Below are 14,648 nucleotides of genomic sequence, written 5' to 3'. Positions count from 1 at the left end.
CGAGATGCGTTCAAATTTTTTCTAGAAAATCTAGGATCGTTGCGATTCTGTGTCCTGATATAAGTCTGAATTCTTTCCATACAACCCATTGCGGCGGCAAATCTTTCTCTCGAGTTGGTCATTCATTATCTCTGGTATCCCATGAAATCAGCTTACGTAGGAATCGTCTGAACCAATTCCGAAACCGGCGTACTCAATAACGAAATCAGAGACAAACTCGTGAAAGCCTGTCCAATATTCAGCGTTGCCGCATCCTTGGTTCTTTGAATAAGAATATAGACAATAAACGTTATAGCCGGTCCGCACAGGGTTGTGACATTAGATGACACTGCCGTGGCAATAATATTCCTACGAAACGGCTTCGCATACTCGAGTTCCTGGACACGAAGCTCCTGCAAGTCTTCGGACAATCGTGTTGTGAGTCCCTGCATCTTGATTCCCCTGATCGATTTAAGTGCTGATGATGTGATTGTAACGCGTTTCTGAACCGCCTCGACCCATTCCCTCTGAGTATGTTTTGCCCATTTCATGATGGAAAATGCTCCAATCGTGCATGCTACAGGGATTAGTCGAGAATATTGCAAAGTGTACAATTTGACTCACCTAGTGAAATAATGACAGGTGCGATACAGGCTAGACCCATTTCTCGCTGTAATAAATATGCTGCGATTCCTGCTTCGATTGGACCAGCCCATAAACTATCGACACTACTGAATCCAGTTCCAATACGTTCTATATCTGTACTCATCAGTGTGACTGCAGCAGAATTGCCTGTAGAGTTTGCATCGAGGGATAGCGTTACATTATAAATAATGCAGACTAATCCACCTCTAATCATGGTGATGACTTGGAATATCTGGTGTTGGTATTGGGCAGTGCTAATAGCCAGCCCAAGGTATATAAGAGCTGTTGCACCAATCAATGCATATCCGATATTTTGATTTCCCGGCGTTTCGGGATTGTCAATCAACGAGATGGCTCGATTTATGAGCAATGGCTGAGAGAATTTGAATCCGATTAGGCAAAGACGCGGAAATATGAGTGTGAGTAGAGGGATTTTGAAGATTGTAAGAATAGCGAAGAGGAGAGAATATTTTCCATTGGGCGATTGATTTCGCCATGCAGTTTGCATCTTTGTCCCTAGGGAAGAAGATGACAGGGCTTTATCGGTGTCAAAGAGATCACCAAGACTGAGCAGGTTTCTGTGACCATTCTGGATGAGTGTATTGAGCCACCAGAAAAGACTCGTATTTATAACTCCTGCCAAAGCTTCTGGTGGGTATCTATTGTAGGGATCTTTGAGAAAAGATCTTTTCTCGAATGCTTCGAGACATAGTAGAACTGCTTTGGCTAGCACACTACTTGTGAATAATGCCGACAATGCTGCGTTTCCGTGTTGCAACCAAAGTATTCTTGCTTGAGCTATATCCAATAGCGTGGAAAGAAGAAGATAAGTGCAAATTACTAATGAAGGGCGTATAGATCGATTATTCTCCAGGTTCGATAATGCTGCGAGACCAATAGTGGCAATTACTGACAGCACGGTTGCTGGAACAGATACGGGTGTCTGCTGACCCTGAGAAACTATCCACGATGCTAAAAGAGCAATTTGAAGACATAAAATCACTGATATTACCACCTGTCGTTGTTAGCGTCACACGTATGATAACAATAGATGGGGGAAACTCACCAATTTAAAACCCCAAAGTGAATTCGGCAGTGTTTTTCTCTTCTCCCGATATAGCTTCGGTATTCTCAGAGAAAGAAGTACGATAAATATTGCGGATGGCCCGACGGTGAAAACACTCTGCTCGAAAAGTAACGTGAAGTCGAATTGTCTACGACATGGATCGACCCGAGGACCAAAAAGAGCATCTGCATCTGCAACACAAACGCTAGAAGCGTTCATGACTAAGAAATATTTCCACACAAGACAAAATCATGCAATGCCGAAAAGCAAGCAAGAATGAGAATGGGACGGGCTTGGCAGTCGAGATGTAGGTCGGTTTTGTTGGATGTCGTTCCGAGTTACCGGTACCGATATCAGGTTCAGGGGTATGCTGCAGTTTACCCGAAGTGGCTAACAGATCCGAGTCTAAACTGTATGGGTAGCAAGAGGGCTAGGATTTCTCTTAAACAGCTGATAAGCCTATTACTCTCGAGCCACTTCCCCAAAAACAGCACTATTTACAGGCTTGAGATGGCGAGGATGGATAAGAAAAAGCTTTTCTATTAGCACTCCCGGATCCCGGCTCAAAGGATCAAATAGTACGTGTAAGCGTGAGTTATTTGAATTAGCAATCAGCTAGCGCTTACATAGCCGCAGATTTACGCCCTTCAGCCATTACATTTTAATACTTGTGACGTGCTCTCAAGGTACTTTTGCGTAAAGACCTTCTATTCCCCTGGAGATCTCTGTAGAAATCTTTAATCAGATATATGGAGAGCTTATTAGCAATCGCTAATCATGATTATGTCCGAGCTTCGCTTACGCTCAGGGAAGACGGCCTGACTCAGAGACCTGACAAAGCATTAATAGTGATGAAATATATGTATGGATGCAGTAGCTTGAATATTTGGAGAGCATCATCATATATCACACCCCATTTGAATTTGAGAAGCCTCAGAAACGCGTAGCTTCATAAGCTCATAATGTCTTCCTCGACCCCCACTCTTATCAACATCGGCACTCACTCCCTCGCCCTCTACACTCATGGCCCAGAGCCCAGCCGCTCCAAAGATCCCGTTGTGTTATTCATAGCAGGCGTAGAAAGCACCAGTCGCATTTGGGCTGCTGTGACACGGCTACTTCCCTCCTCATTACGCAGCTACAACTACGACCGTTCCGGCTATGGCAATTCTGAGCTCTCACCTCTCGCGCCCACAGCGGAGAATATTGCTTTAGAACTGTCTTATCTGATTGAGAAAGCTTCCATCTCAAATCCCCTAATTCTTGTTGGGCATTCTTGGGCCGGTGTACTCATAAACGAGTTCATTGCCCTTACAGGAAATGGCCCCCACATCGCTGGTGTAGTATTCGTCGATGCGAATCACGAGACTGCGCTACAGGTGCTGAATCCTAATGATGCAAATATCCAAGCGATTTCCGAAGGAGTTGATTTCTTTTCTGGTATTGGTCTCAGATCCGAGCATAAGTTCACCACGGAAGAATGGGATGCATTCGAAGGCGAAGGAGGAACAGAGAAATACATGCTACAGGCAAAGAAAGAGGATGATGAATACGCCCCGAGTTTTGATACTTTGTTAAGGAAAGAGCTGCGGAATAAGCAGCCGCTGCTTGGAGATAGACCGGTTTATGTAATCGGGGGCCTGAGGAGCAGAGATTGGAGTGGGTTGTATAAAGCGGGTGTTGAGATGGGGAATGGGACTGAGGAGCAGAGGAGTTATGTTAGGAACCTGATCAACATTGCTGATGAGAAAAGTGAGGGACTTATGAAGGAACATTTGAAACTTTCCACGAGGGGAAAACTTGTGTTTGCTGACGAGAGTGGTCACTTTATCCTGGTAACGCAGCCGGATATGGTTGTAGACGGAGTGAAATGGGTCTTGGATGAATAGCAAAATTCCTAGATAGAGAAGATAAATAGCGGAGATTTTATACTAATACAAATCCGAACACACACAATTGAGCTACATTTTGTATATATCAACAAAGCAGGGAGCGAAGCTCATGTTGGGTAATGAGCATTGTAGTAAAAATCGGCTGATATAACTAAAAACTGTTAGCTTTTTACAGTGCAATGACAGCGTATTCATCCCACCAAGGACATTCGGCACCCTAATTCTCTGGTGCGGAAATCACTGGTGGGACGGTGAAATGCTTTTTGAATTGCCAAGATATAGGGTTGGGACAATTTCTAAGATGTAGGGATATATGAATCGAAAGTGGCATTCGGGAAGGTGCCCTGTTGTCTGCATTTGTTTGTAGCTCAATAGATATTGAGGAGGATGAACTAGACAGGAGGAGTAAACAACTCGGAGACTTGTGGAAAAGTACAATGTCGATCTAAAGACCAAGAACGCAAAATTGTCTTAAGATTCGATCCTTCACTTTAAGAAATAATAATACTCATGAAATATGGCACGCAAAAAGCAAGAAAACGAAAGCATCATCATCGCCTCAACTCTTACCCATATATCGTGCTCTCACCATGTGTAATAAGTTGCAAAAAATTCTCATCCAGCTTAGAACATCAAGAATGCTATGCAATTGATGCTTATAAAGCCTTACAATACCCGATCAGAACTGAAAAACAACATGTTTCTCAGCACAAAGTACAGTGTACAAAAAATAGGTGCTGCAGCGTTAAGCATTTTCCTTCGTATGGCAATTTTGTTTTAGAAGCATCTAGCTCATGATACGGAATCCTTTTTTGTGACAAATGTCTGCGAGATTTAAGATGAGGGTCATCAGATTCATGGTGAGTTCTAATTTCTGACAGGTCTGCCGATACTCTGTGTTGGAGATTGCAAAGTCTCAAAACCGACGGGTACAATGCTAATCTTTCAGACCCATTAGTAACGAAGCTACTTCCAGTGGAAACCTCTCAACGTCAAGTTTTGACAGTATGCTGGGTTTACTGACTCATATACTCAGGATATACAATGCCAATCACCAGCCGAAGCCAAATCCTTACCTCCCACTCACGTTGAAAATATCTAGATGCAAGTGAAAGTAATTCAAGCTCTAGCAAAGTAGGAGACTTCACATTGATCCAAGTGGATAATGATCGAGGCGCCAGAACCGAAGCTCGCAGTCATGTTATGCGCGAGTTTGGCGCGAGAAAAAGTTGCAAGGGGCCAAGAAAGCTAGGGTATCTCGAATGAGAGTCATATATTTTGAGACCTAAGGATTCGAAGCGCAAAGTGGTCCAAGCTGTCGGTCTTTATCTGTAAAGTGTTGGAAATTGGAAAGGGTTCTCTGTGTTGGACATAAAGAGGCTCCCGCATCCGCTCATTTTTCATAGAAATGAACTGATTTTCGCCCGATGAATCAAGTCCATGACTCTTAGACCCTCTCCGCACCATTATACACAAGTGTTCCCGTCTGGACTCCCTGATATATCTAAACGGCATTGCGCGAATTCCACAGCGTTCCAAAACAGCAAGGACAATCTCTTCGCCCCCGCCTGTGTATACTCGTTACTAGACACGAGTATAGACTGGGGATGAGCTATTGAAGTTTTATCTCGAGTAGTTCTTCACAGAGAAAGCTCTACGGATGAACTTCATCATAGAGCTTGTTATGTAAGTAATTCTATGATAGAGGTACAAGATTTTGGAGTTGAGACTTGGAAGATAGTGGAGAGTACGGTGGTTACTTATTTGGGGACGTTTTATGGGGAGATGGAAGCTAGTCCAAGTTCATCTACTATGATTCTGTGTAAAGCCGATATACTCGAGAAGATACATTTAAGCAGTAACGCGGAATGGCCTGAAGTATCTTTTTGATTTGTCACTTGGAATAATGTATATATAGTCTCCCCCGGACCCTTCTCAATCGCACGACACATTATGATTACAAAAGACCTAGGACCTGCTTCCACCACGGAATGATTAGAAGGGACGCTTCCATCCAATTCAATTAACCGGCAGAAAAGTATGCAGATCCTCTGGATATAAAGCTCTAAACCCGGCCATCGTAAATCCGTCTTTGTAATCAACCTTGAGCAACGCGGAAAGGCCGAACGTATGCACCTTTTCCACCTGCGCAAGACGCTCGATGAAGAAACTCGATTCGGTATCCAATCACATCCTTATCTTCTCGCTGACTCTGCAGATAGAGAGCGGAAAGAATATCAAGCTTAAATTCATTAAGCAAAAGGCGGTCCATACACGTGGACCCCCAGGTTAAAAGTGCACGCACCGAATACGGTAAGCCTTGTCATCTCATGCATGTATGTTGAAAGGCGTCCACCACATCCCAAAGTGGTTTGGTTTTCCGCAGATGAGTGATACAATGCTACACAAATAAATTTTTATTTGCACCTGTGTGGCTTTCCACTCACCGTCTGAAATAGCAGTGAAAAGTGATGTCAGAACCTGTTTCGACCCTTGAAAAGGCGGACATTAAGAACTTTCCATCGATTGCTCTACCGGTGTTTTGTGTTGCCGATCGGATATGTAAGCTGGATTTTTGCATGGTATATATGGTGTGTGTGATAGCTATAGCCTATTGAAAGGCTACCAATTAAGCTGCGCAACGCTCTACTGCCGCTGCCTAGATATTCGGGAATATGCGGCGGTTGAAGCGTTTGTAAGCTACTGGAGTCATTTCTGATTACTGATTATATATACGTTCGAGTCCTTCGAGACTTTAAAACCGTAGACAAACTCTAATCACAACAAACATCCTAACAAACTTCAACCTTACACAGAAAATCTTATACAAGCTAATCATACGACTGATATTCAATGGCAATTTCCACTCCAATTTGGTATTCGCCTCCTTCGCCTCCCTCTTTGACATTTGATCAAGACGTGCCGTGTGACTTAAATACCGAAGCATTCGGATCTGCCTTTCCATACGTATGTTCATTCTTCAAATTCATTATAGCAAGGCGTTAACATAACAAACAGACAACCTGTACGATCCCACAAACGGAGAGTATATACACTATACCGCCGTATCCGAGTCCATACCTCGATACCATTGATGTGTCTATGGTGCCAGAATTGGAACAAAGCATTTCGACAGAGGGTAGAAATTATGGATCGGAAAGGAACGAGATGATCAATGAGTTGTCAAGCGAATTGGTAAGTTTTTATAATAATGCCTTAGATTGAAGAGACTTCTTGTTTTCTGAACTGACAAACGAAATATAGAAACGAGGCCAAAACCGACCTTCTCGTGAACGAAAACCCAAATCTCAAGGTAGTCGCACACGAGAGACATCGCATGACTCAACAGATTCAGTAACAGAGAAGACACCCGCACAAAAGATGGTGAGAACGATTTCCAAATTTTTAGGCTCCTTTAACCTGACAAATGATAGCGTCGACTTGTACAAAATCGCGTGTCCCAGAGGAATTTTCGGAAACGTCAAGCAAATGAGCGACAGCGACTCGAAGAACAGGTGAAGATGCTCAGCACCGAGTTACACAACCTTGGTGATATGTATCAAGATCTACTGAGTCGATACGAGCAGGAACAACGTGAAAAGTTGTCGAGTAGTGAGCTGGTAGGAGGATGGGTGGATGGGGCTGGGACTATGAACCAATTCAACCTTGGTGGGCTTGAATGAACAATGACGAAGGTGTTTTGGGATTTTGTATATTTATGGATTGGAGATTTGGCGGCGACATGAATGTCCTCTCTGCGAAGTTGATTTATGGCGTTGAGTGTGGGTGGGTAAAATTAGAGCTAATCGTAGGACGATAGCAGGCAAGTGGCAAATACCAAGACCAGAAAGCTCCTGAGACAGGGATAATACAAATCAGATATTTTCAAACCAAGAATTTCACCGCAAGTCCAATGGCCGAAAAACTTCTCTCGATAGGTATCTCGTGCTTCAAATGTTCAGTTCTGAAATCCGACGTGGGGCCGCTCTTGCCGAACTTGCAGCGTGATATAAGATTGCAGAGATTGGGCAAGGGTGGCAAAGGCGGCTGTACTACAGATGCAAACAAAAAGTGCATGCTCGCGTTCATGCAGCATACGATCAATTGCCAGTATGGCCGATGTTGATGAAGCCAGTCTTTTTTCACGGCCGATAACCCGAGTTGAACGCATGTTCTTTCGGGGTTCTCAATACCTATTGTCCGTGAGTCACACCGAAAGTAAGCAAGCAAGGCTGTGTAGTTATAGAAGTTTGGATCCGATTTACCGGTTGAGAGAACCTATCAACCATAAATCCCGCTTCAGTCCACGAAACAAAAACCAATAACAGCTTGACGGACCAAGAGTTGGCCGCAATGAGGTCCCTATCTCGAAGACTGGTGTATAGTTATGAGTGAAGTTTGAGGCTTGAGTGGATTTCCTTACAATTTCGTTATGATAATCAACCTTGATCGCGTAATGCCTTTGATATACAATGCCTGAACGCCTTCCAATGCAATATGGAACCCCAATTTTAACGGATGTATAGCATGATACACCAATGCCTCTTCCTGAAAGTAGGTATTTGTTTCTTTTACTCCTTTCTGTATCTCTCGTTCTCCAACTGCCTCCAATCCTTCTCTTCGGGCTCGTTTCCGCTCGTCTCTTTGACTCCGCTTTCAAAAGCTGGCTTTCCAGCATAGAGCATATGTCCACCGGTGTTTCTCTCCCCCCCTCCTTCAATCTCCTTGCTCACAGAAATTGGTTGATTGCCTCTGAATCGTTTGCGCATGTCGACTAAACCTCGTTTGCATTCACCGTAGCCTGTCTTCAATTGTTGACACTTGGTGGGCATAGTTTCGAGGAGAGGAGCTCGCAGACAATCGGAAGGCTTATTGCGATAAATCATGACACAGTCTGACTCTTGGAGACATTGTGCCAGTGCAGCTCCTGCGAAAATTTAGCGGGGCATTGATGAGAGGAAAGGAAGATGCGAACGGATATCTTGACAAGAACTCGGCATACTGAACTAGTCGTCTTCTTGAGACTTGTGATCAAAATACTTCCAGTCTAGTAAACAGTGTACAGGAAAGGGTATAGAACTTCTTCTTGAAAGAGCTTCAATTCGCAGAATGTAGGTATTGTCATGACATTCCTCGGGTACAGACAAACCATTAATAAAGTGCCACTTTCTTGGGCGGAAGCTAGGTTACAAATCCCGTGGATTACCCGACCGAGACCAACCCAACCTTCAAGCTCCCGCTCTCCCGCTCTACCGCGCTCCCCAGATTTTTCCAACGCGCAAGTAAACAAAGCAATTAGGGACGACAACTGTGAATTCATCGTCTGATGTTGACGTCCAATCATTCGAGATAATTGCCATTGTGTTTGTCCAACTCTCCCTATTTTTTTCTTTGATAAGTCTGAATTGAACAATCATCCTCGACCAACCAACCTTTATTTTAACACTCGAGGCGTGAGTGAAGTGAAGGCGATATGCGATTTAGCATGTGAAAGTGGATGTGACATCAATGAAGGTCTTAACGATTGGACTCTACGTGTATGCATCTTTACATCTTTGCATTTTTAGAGCTCTGTCCACGTCAATAACCAAGCTTAATTAATACCGTTTCTGTGCAGACCCTTATATTCTAGATCTTCTAGGGCAATTAGCTGCATATATCAAGCTCGTTATCAGTTTTGCGGTCAAGATCGCCTCCTCAGATGGTATAAGACTATCTCACCGCGCAAATAAAGTCCTCGATACGATAGAAGATACTCAACACAATGTACATTCCATTCATCGGACGGCTCTGCCCGTAAGTTTTCTGCTGAATTGTTATATGTGGCAATCGCTGATCAATCATACAGGAGCGAATATTTGGCACTGATAAGCTCGTTTTTTCTTGTTGGGTTAGAAGCAATAATTAGAATACTGACATTGGCACTTCGTATGTTCCAACCCACCACTTGCCATCGTCGGAAAGATTATCTAACAATAGCACAGCTTCGACAATCATAAAACTATGTTATCGAGGTTCGAGGCGCCTTTTCAATCGATTCACATCTGCAGCAGCTAAGAAATCAGAGACACGAAAGCAAGGTTGGAGCAGTCTTTCAGCAGAATCTGATCGAGGAAAAGGACTGACAGATTCAGATATATCCACCTCCATTCGAAACGCTTCAGATTTTGTAGATCTCTGCGAATTAGCTGGTTATTATGCCGAAGAGCATGTTGTACAAACCAAAGATGGCTATCTGCTATGCGCTCATCGACTCGGTTGGAAGAAAGGAGAAGAAAATACAAAGGTCAACAGTGGACCTGGTAGCATTAAAAAGCCTGTTGTATATTTACACCATGGCTTGCTCATGAATAGCGAGGTCTGGGTTTGTTTGACTGATAAAGAGAGATGCTTAGCTTTTACCCTAGTGGAAAGAGGTTACGATGTTTGGGTAAGTTGGGCCCATGTCAAATTATGCACACATGAGAGGCTAAAGATTTGTAGCTTGGAAACAATCGCGGAAACAAGTACTCCAAGAAGTCCATCCACCATTCACCGACGGAAACAGCTTTCTGGGACTTTTCAATGGATGAATTTGCCTTTTATGATATCCCTGACACTATTCAATACATCCTTGACACAACCTCTGCGCCATCATTATCGTATATTGGATTCTCTCAAGGAACTGCCCAGGCTTTTGCGACTTTGGCTGTCCATCCGAAGCTTAATGATCAGATCAATGTATTCATTGCGCTTGCGCCTGCTATGTCTCCAGCTGGTCTTTCAAATGGTATAGTGGATGCACTCGTTAAAGCATCACCTCAGGTTCTATTTCTTCTTTTCGGTCGTCGCTCTATTCTCTCATCGGCTACTATGTGGCAATCCATACTTTACCCCCCTATCTTCGTGCGTCTCATTGATATGGGGTTGAAATTTCTCTTCGGCTGGCACGCCAAGAATATGTCCACCTCACAAAAGCTCGCGGCATACCCTCATCTGTATTCTTTCACCAGTACCAAAGCAGTTGTTCATTGGTTTCAAATCATCCGCACGAAGTCATTCCAAATGTACGATGACGAGCCCCAACCCGTTTTAGGTGGCATAAACAAATACACCAAAGTCGCCAAATTTCCAACTCGCAACATTAAAACACCAATTGTATTGCTGTATGGCGGCAGCGACTCACTAGTCGACATAAACGTAATGCGAAAAGAGCTCCCGCCTCAGACAACTCACATTGAAATCTCTCACTATGAGCATCTCGATTTCTTGTGGGCTCGAGAAGTCAACACTCTAGTCTTCCCGCATGTTTTCGACGCCTTGGAGTCCTTCTACAACGCAGAGCATTCGAAAGAGGAGTATGAACATTATAATCGCGCCCGTACCAACTCAATGCGCATTGGGACCATGAACTCCAGATCATTGACTTATCTTAGTGAAGAAGACAGTGGGAGTCAATCCATGGGAAGTGGAACCTATGTCGATGCAGATCCAATTACCATGATACAGCCTGGGGACGAATCATCAGCCGATCTCAATACACCTGAAAGCACATACAACCATAATAGTGCACGAAAACGCGCTAAGCTCCATTCCAGGAACTCATATGTACACGATGACGACTCGACCGAAACTTCGCCTGTTGGCCCTAATACATCTAATACTCCCTTTCCCCAATTCGACAGTTCTCATCATACCCTGAAACCCAAACCCCAGCCACATCCTGAAGACGGAGAGGGAATACCTTCCACGCCCCCATCTCATTCACACTCTTCCCAACCAAGCTCCCGTATCCCCATCACAACTCCCTCCCCACAAATGCATTCCCAATCCACTCCCGCTCGCTTCAGGAAACCTTTACGCAGTGTTTCTATCGGCAGCAACATTTCTTTCGACACAAAAGGAAATAAAAGTAGACCAGGAAGCATAGGTGGAAGTGGTATTAGTCTAGGCGTAGGACGTGCTGTAGGGGGTGTTGTATCAGGGTTAGGAGAGGGGAGTAGGAGTAAAGAGGATGTGTATATTAGTGATGGAGCGAGGAGTAGGGGAGATAGTAACGCGAGTGCGAACGATACGGGGAAAGATAGTGGGGGGAGTATGAGAGGGTTTGGGGGAGTATTGAGAAGGAAGTCAGAGAAGAAGAAGGGGAGTGAGGATGTTTAGCCTGGATTGATGAGAGAAGAAATTGGATAATGGACATATGATTGTTGGAAATAATGTATAAGGGAGAGTATGGATTTAAGACTAATCCATTCATCGGCACGACGGATTTACTGATCTCGAATCCCGATGTATTTGTATATAGAAAGAAGAAGTAAGAAGAGACGAGATGAGATTAGAATGATCCGCATTCACTTACAGGAACGGGCGTCTGAATTGGATTGGAATTTGGCGTGGATGGAGGAAGAGGAGGCTTCTTGAAATTTTTAATTCTAGGGCGAGCGAGGTACATATGGCACATCTACTCGAGCACATACGTATATATCTAAATATGACATGTATAATATATATAATCTTACCTACTCACTCGGTAGCGAGCAAATTAATAACGCTCTGATCTGATATTTTCTGATAGTTTCATGGTTAAAATGTTCAAAACTCACCGGGAATGGATTTTTATCGAAGAAGACTGGATTCGTTCTGGTTGATATATAAAAGTTGTGCTCATCGAGGGAATTCCCTCCTCCTGAGATTTCGAAGCTGTTGGGTTCGCGAATTTCTCGCTAGGTAGGTAGGTATCTAGTGTGAGATTTTCATTTAAGATAGTTCATCCTTATTAGCTAGGTTAGCTACATAGCTATGTATACCTAGGTAGTCCTAGATAGTCCTAGATAGTCTGTCTGATAGTTGGGTAGGTACCGCAAGGATAACAAAGCCTATGTGTATGCGCTGGAGAAAGTTGTTGAGTTGTTTAATAACTTAATTCTGGATCTTGTGATAATGATGTAACATACAGATATTTGTATAGCCAATTTCCTCTATAAAAGGAATCCTCGCGCAATACCTTTCTTCGTTCTTTGCTCCTGTCCTCTCTTACTTGTTTATTTAACAGTTTATCATATCAGCACATCCATTGGAAAACATTTCCAATCTTTCATTCTCTTTGAAGTTTGCAAACAATTCAATACAAATACAATGCACCAAAGGATATCTCTAATTTACATCTCCGTCCCCTTTCCCCTTCAATTGCCCAAACCTGGATATACTTGATGATTCGTAGCAGCCCAAGATCGAGTATATGTCCTTCGAGTCGAAAAAGACAAATTTGCCGAAACGAGTCTCAGCCAAAAGCTCATCAAATGTATAACCAAAACTCTTACAAAAATACAATGTCAAATATCGAGACTATGCCCCGATCTACAACTCTCCCACTTCCTCTTTAACATCCCCAATCTTCTTTCCTTTCTCTCCTCCCGGAGTCTCTAATCCAAAAGTAACCAATAATGCCACTCCCATGAGACCCACACCTCCGATACTATATGCCACTTCTCTTCCCGCCCACCAATAGACACTTGTGAATAATAATGGTCCTAGCCCTCTTCCAAGTTGTCCCCAACTTCTTAGGTTTCCCAATTTTCCACCCCTTTCATCCTCGCCTGCTTCGAATGAACTAAGTGCATTGAGACCCGTGACAACTGTTGCAGTTGTGACGGCTAAGAGAGTAGTGGCTAGATAGAGACCTGCAACGGTGTTGATGCGGGCAAGGAGGAATAGCGCGCCGAGACACGAGACTACGCCTATGCGAACGGAAAGAAGAGGCGGAAGACGTCGGGTTACTCCTCCTTGAAGAAGAGATGCTACAAGTCCCATATATCCTAAGAGACGACCATTTAGTGCGGACGTATAGCCAAAAAGATCGTATGTCATGAAAGGAAGGGAAAATTCCATGCCGGAGAAGAACAGAATGAAAGAAAGATGGGTAAGGTTAAGTAGGAAGTGGGAATTTGTTCTTCCCTGCTTCTTCACCCCATCAGTACTCGAGGATACCATCTTAGCTTGCGTCTTCTCAGTCGAAGAACCGGCTGCCTTGGTAACCCCATTTGTAGCAGCCGGCTCCCCATTCAACTTAGCCTGCGCAACCTTACTAGGTAATGTCTCTGGCAAACACATATACAAATAAATGGTTTCTGTCACAATCAAAAATAGAGAGAATCCAGCCGCAGTGGCAAAAGGATTTGCCTGCACAGTACTAATTGTACTGAGCCAAGCACCCAATGCAGGTCCAAATGTAAAGCTTATACTAAAGCATATTCCCACCAAAGCCATGGTTGCACCACGCTGTTTCTCATCTGATATATCTGTGGCGATTGCAATTGCGAGTTGAACATTGCCTTCTGAGAGTCCGCCAACGACGCGCGAGAGGAGAAAGGTACGGAAATCGGTGGCGCATACCCAGAGGAGGACACTGAGGATGTTGCCAGTCATGCTGGCGAGGAGCGCTGTGCGACGACCATATTTATCTGAGAGAGTACCGATTATAGGGGACGCGAGAGCTTGGAGAAGGCTGTGATGAAGAGTATTAGCAAAGCCGGGTCGAAATGGGTAGCGATGTTATATTTGCGCACGAGAATAAACTCCCAAGAGCTCCACCTAGCAACACAATATCATATCGAGAGTCGATTGGTTTCGCGAATGATGCTTTGTATGTGTTAAGATATGTGAGGATATGTGCGAGAAGTGTAGGAGACTTGGATGAAGAGGAAAAGGCAGTTGGCGCCTCAAGACTATTTCCATATTAGATATCCGGATGGTTAGAGACTAGATAAACGTACTTCCTATAAAATTCCAGCAGCTTTGGAAATAGAGGCAATATGAATGTGAATCTGCCCAAGAGCGCGTCAGTTTGCGATCCTCATGTCTGCTTGTTTCATGTGGAAAGTATATCATACGAGATCTAAAATGGATGTGTTAGCTATTTGCCATCTTTCGCGATTAATCTGCCCATTGTGTAGACGCACCAAATCTAATAACAGCGAGAAGAACACCACTTTCAACACCTTCTTTCTCGTCGCTGGATCTACCGGCGCGGCCATCCCGAATTTATGTTGAATTGTCCCTCAATGTCTCACCTCAAGCTGTCCTGATGT

The 14,648-nt window shown here is 43.9% G+C and overlaps 6 protein-coding genes across 6 annotated transcripts; 3 read left to right on the top strand and 3 right to left on the bottom strand.

The window, feature by feature from the left end:
• Positions 1-152: 152 nt before the first annotated feature.
• On the bottom strand, positions 153-1,909 carry EAE98_004821 (uncharacterized protein; the record flags this gene model as incomplete). Its single annotated transcript, XM_038952442.1, has 3 exons — positions 153-556; positions 604-1,639; positions 1,691-1,909. 3 exons carry the CDS (start codon positions 1,907-1,909, stop codon positions 153-155), a joined length of 1,659 nt encoding a protein of 552 aa, XP_038811092.1.
• A 743-nt stretch (positions 1,910-2,652) lies between these two features.
• Positions 2,653-3,579, top strand: EAE98_004820 (uncharacterized protein; the record flags this gene model as incomplete). Its single annotated transcript, XM_038952441.1, has 1 exon — positions 2,653-3,579. The coding sequence occupies one exon, from the start codon at positions 2,653-2,655 to the stop codon at positions 3,577-3,579; it is 927 nt and encodes a 308-aa protein (XP_038811091.1).
• Positions 3,580-6,435: 2,856 nt separating this feature from the next.
• Positions 6,436-7,265, top strand: EAE98_004819 (uncharacterized protein; the record flags this gene model as incomplete). Its single annotated transcript, XM_038952440.1, has 4 exons — positions 6,436-6,549; positions 6,601-6,777; positions 6,847-6,966; positions 7,017-7,265. 4 exons carry the CDS (start codon positions 6,436-6,438, stop codon positions 7,263-7,265), a joined length of 660 nt encoding a protein of 219 aa, XP_038811090.1.
• A 229-nt stretch (positions 7,266-7,494) lies between these two features.
• On the bottom strand, positions 7,495-8,769 carry EAE98_004818 (uncharacterized protein). Its single transcript, XM_038952439.1, has 3 exons — positions 8,558-8,769; positions 8,006-8,509; positions 7,495-7,775 (listed from the first exon to the last, which is right to left on the bottom strand). Exons 1-2 carry the CDS (start codon positions 8,580-8,582, stop codon positions 8,154-8,156), a joined length of 381 nt encoding a protein of 126 aa, XP_038811089.1. The 5' UTR covers positions 8,583-8,769; the 3' UTR covers positions 7,495-7,775; positions 8,006-8,153.
• Positions 8,770-8,919: 150 nt separating this feature from the next.
• On the top strand, positions 8,920-12,096 carry EAE98_004817 (uncharacterized protein). The gene is made up of 5 exons (XM_038952438.1): positions 8,920-9,119; positions 9,200-9,378; positions 9,431-9,510; positions 9,567-10,012; positions 10,066-12,096. The coding sequence occupies exons 2-5, from the start codon at positions 9,347-9,349 to the stop codon at positions 11,722-11,724; spliced, it is 2,217 nt and encodes a 738-aa protein (XP_038811088.1). The 5' UTR covers positions 8,920-9,119; positions 9,200-9,346; the 3' UTR covers positions 11,725-12,096.
• An 822-nt stretch (positions 12,097-12,918) lies between these two features.
• Positions 12,919-14,594, bottom strand: EAE98_004816 (uncharacterized protein; the record flags this gene model as incomplete). The annotated part of the gene is made up of 5 exons (XM_038952437.1): positions 12,919-14,065; positions 14,127-14,285; positions 14,334-14,384; positions 14,451-14,455; positions 14,520-14,594. The coding sequence occupies 5 exons, from the start codon at positions 14,592-14,594 to the stop codon at positions 12,919-12,921; spliced, it is 1,437 nt and encodes a 478-aa protein (XP_038811087.1).
• Positions 14,595-14,648: the final 54 nt, after the last annotated feature.

This window comes from Botrytis deweyae (genome assembly GCF_014898535.1).
Source record: "Botrytis deweyae strain B1 chromosome Unknown BDEW_009, whole genome shotgun sequence".
Lineage (NCBI taxonomy): Eukaryota > Fungi > Ascomycota > Leotiomycetes > Helotiales > Sclerotiniaceae > Botrytis > Botrytis deweyae.
The sequence above is the reverse complement of the archived record's forward strand: the minus strand, read 5'-3'. Positions and strand labels throughout refer to the sequence as shown.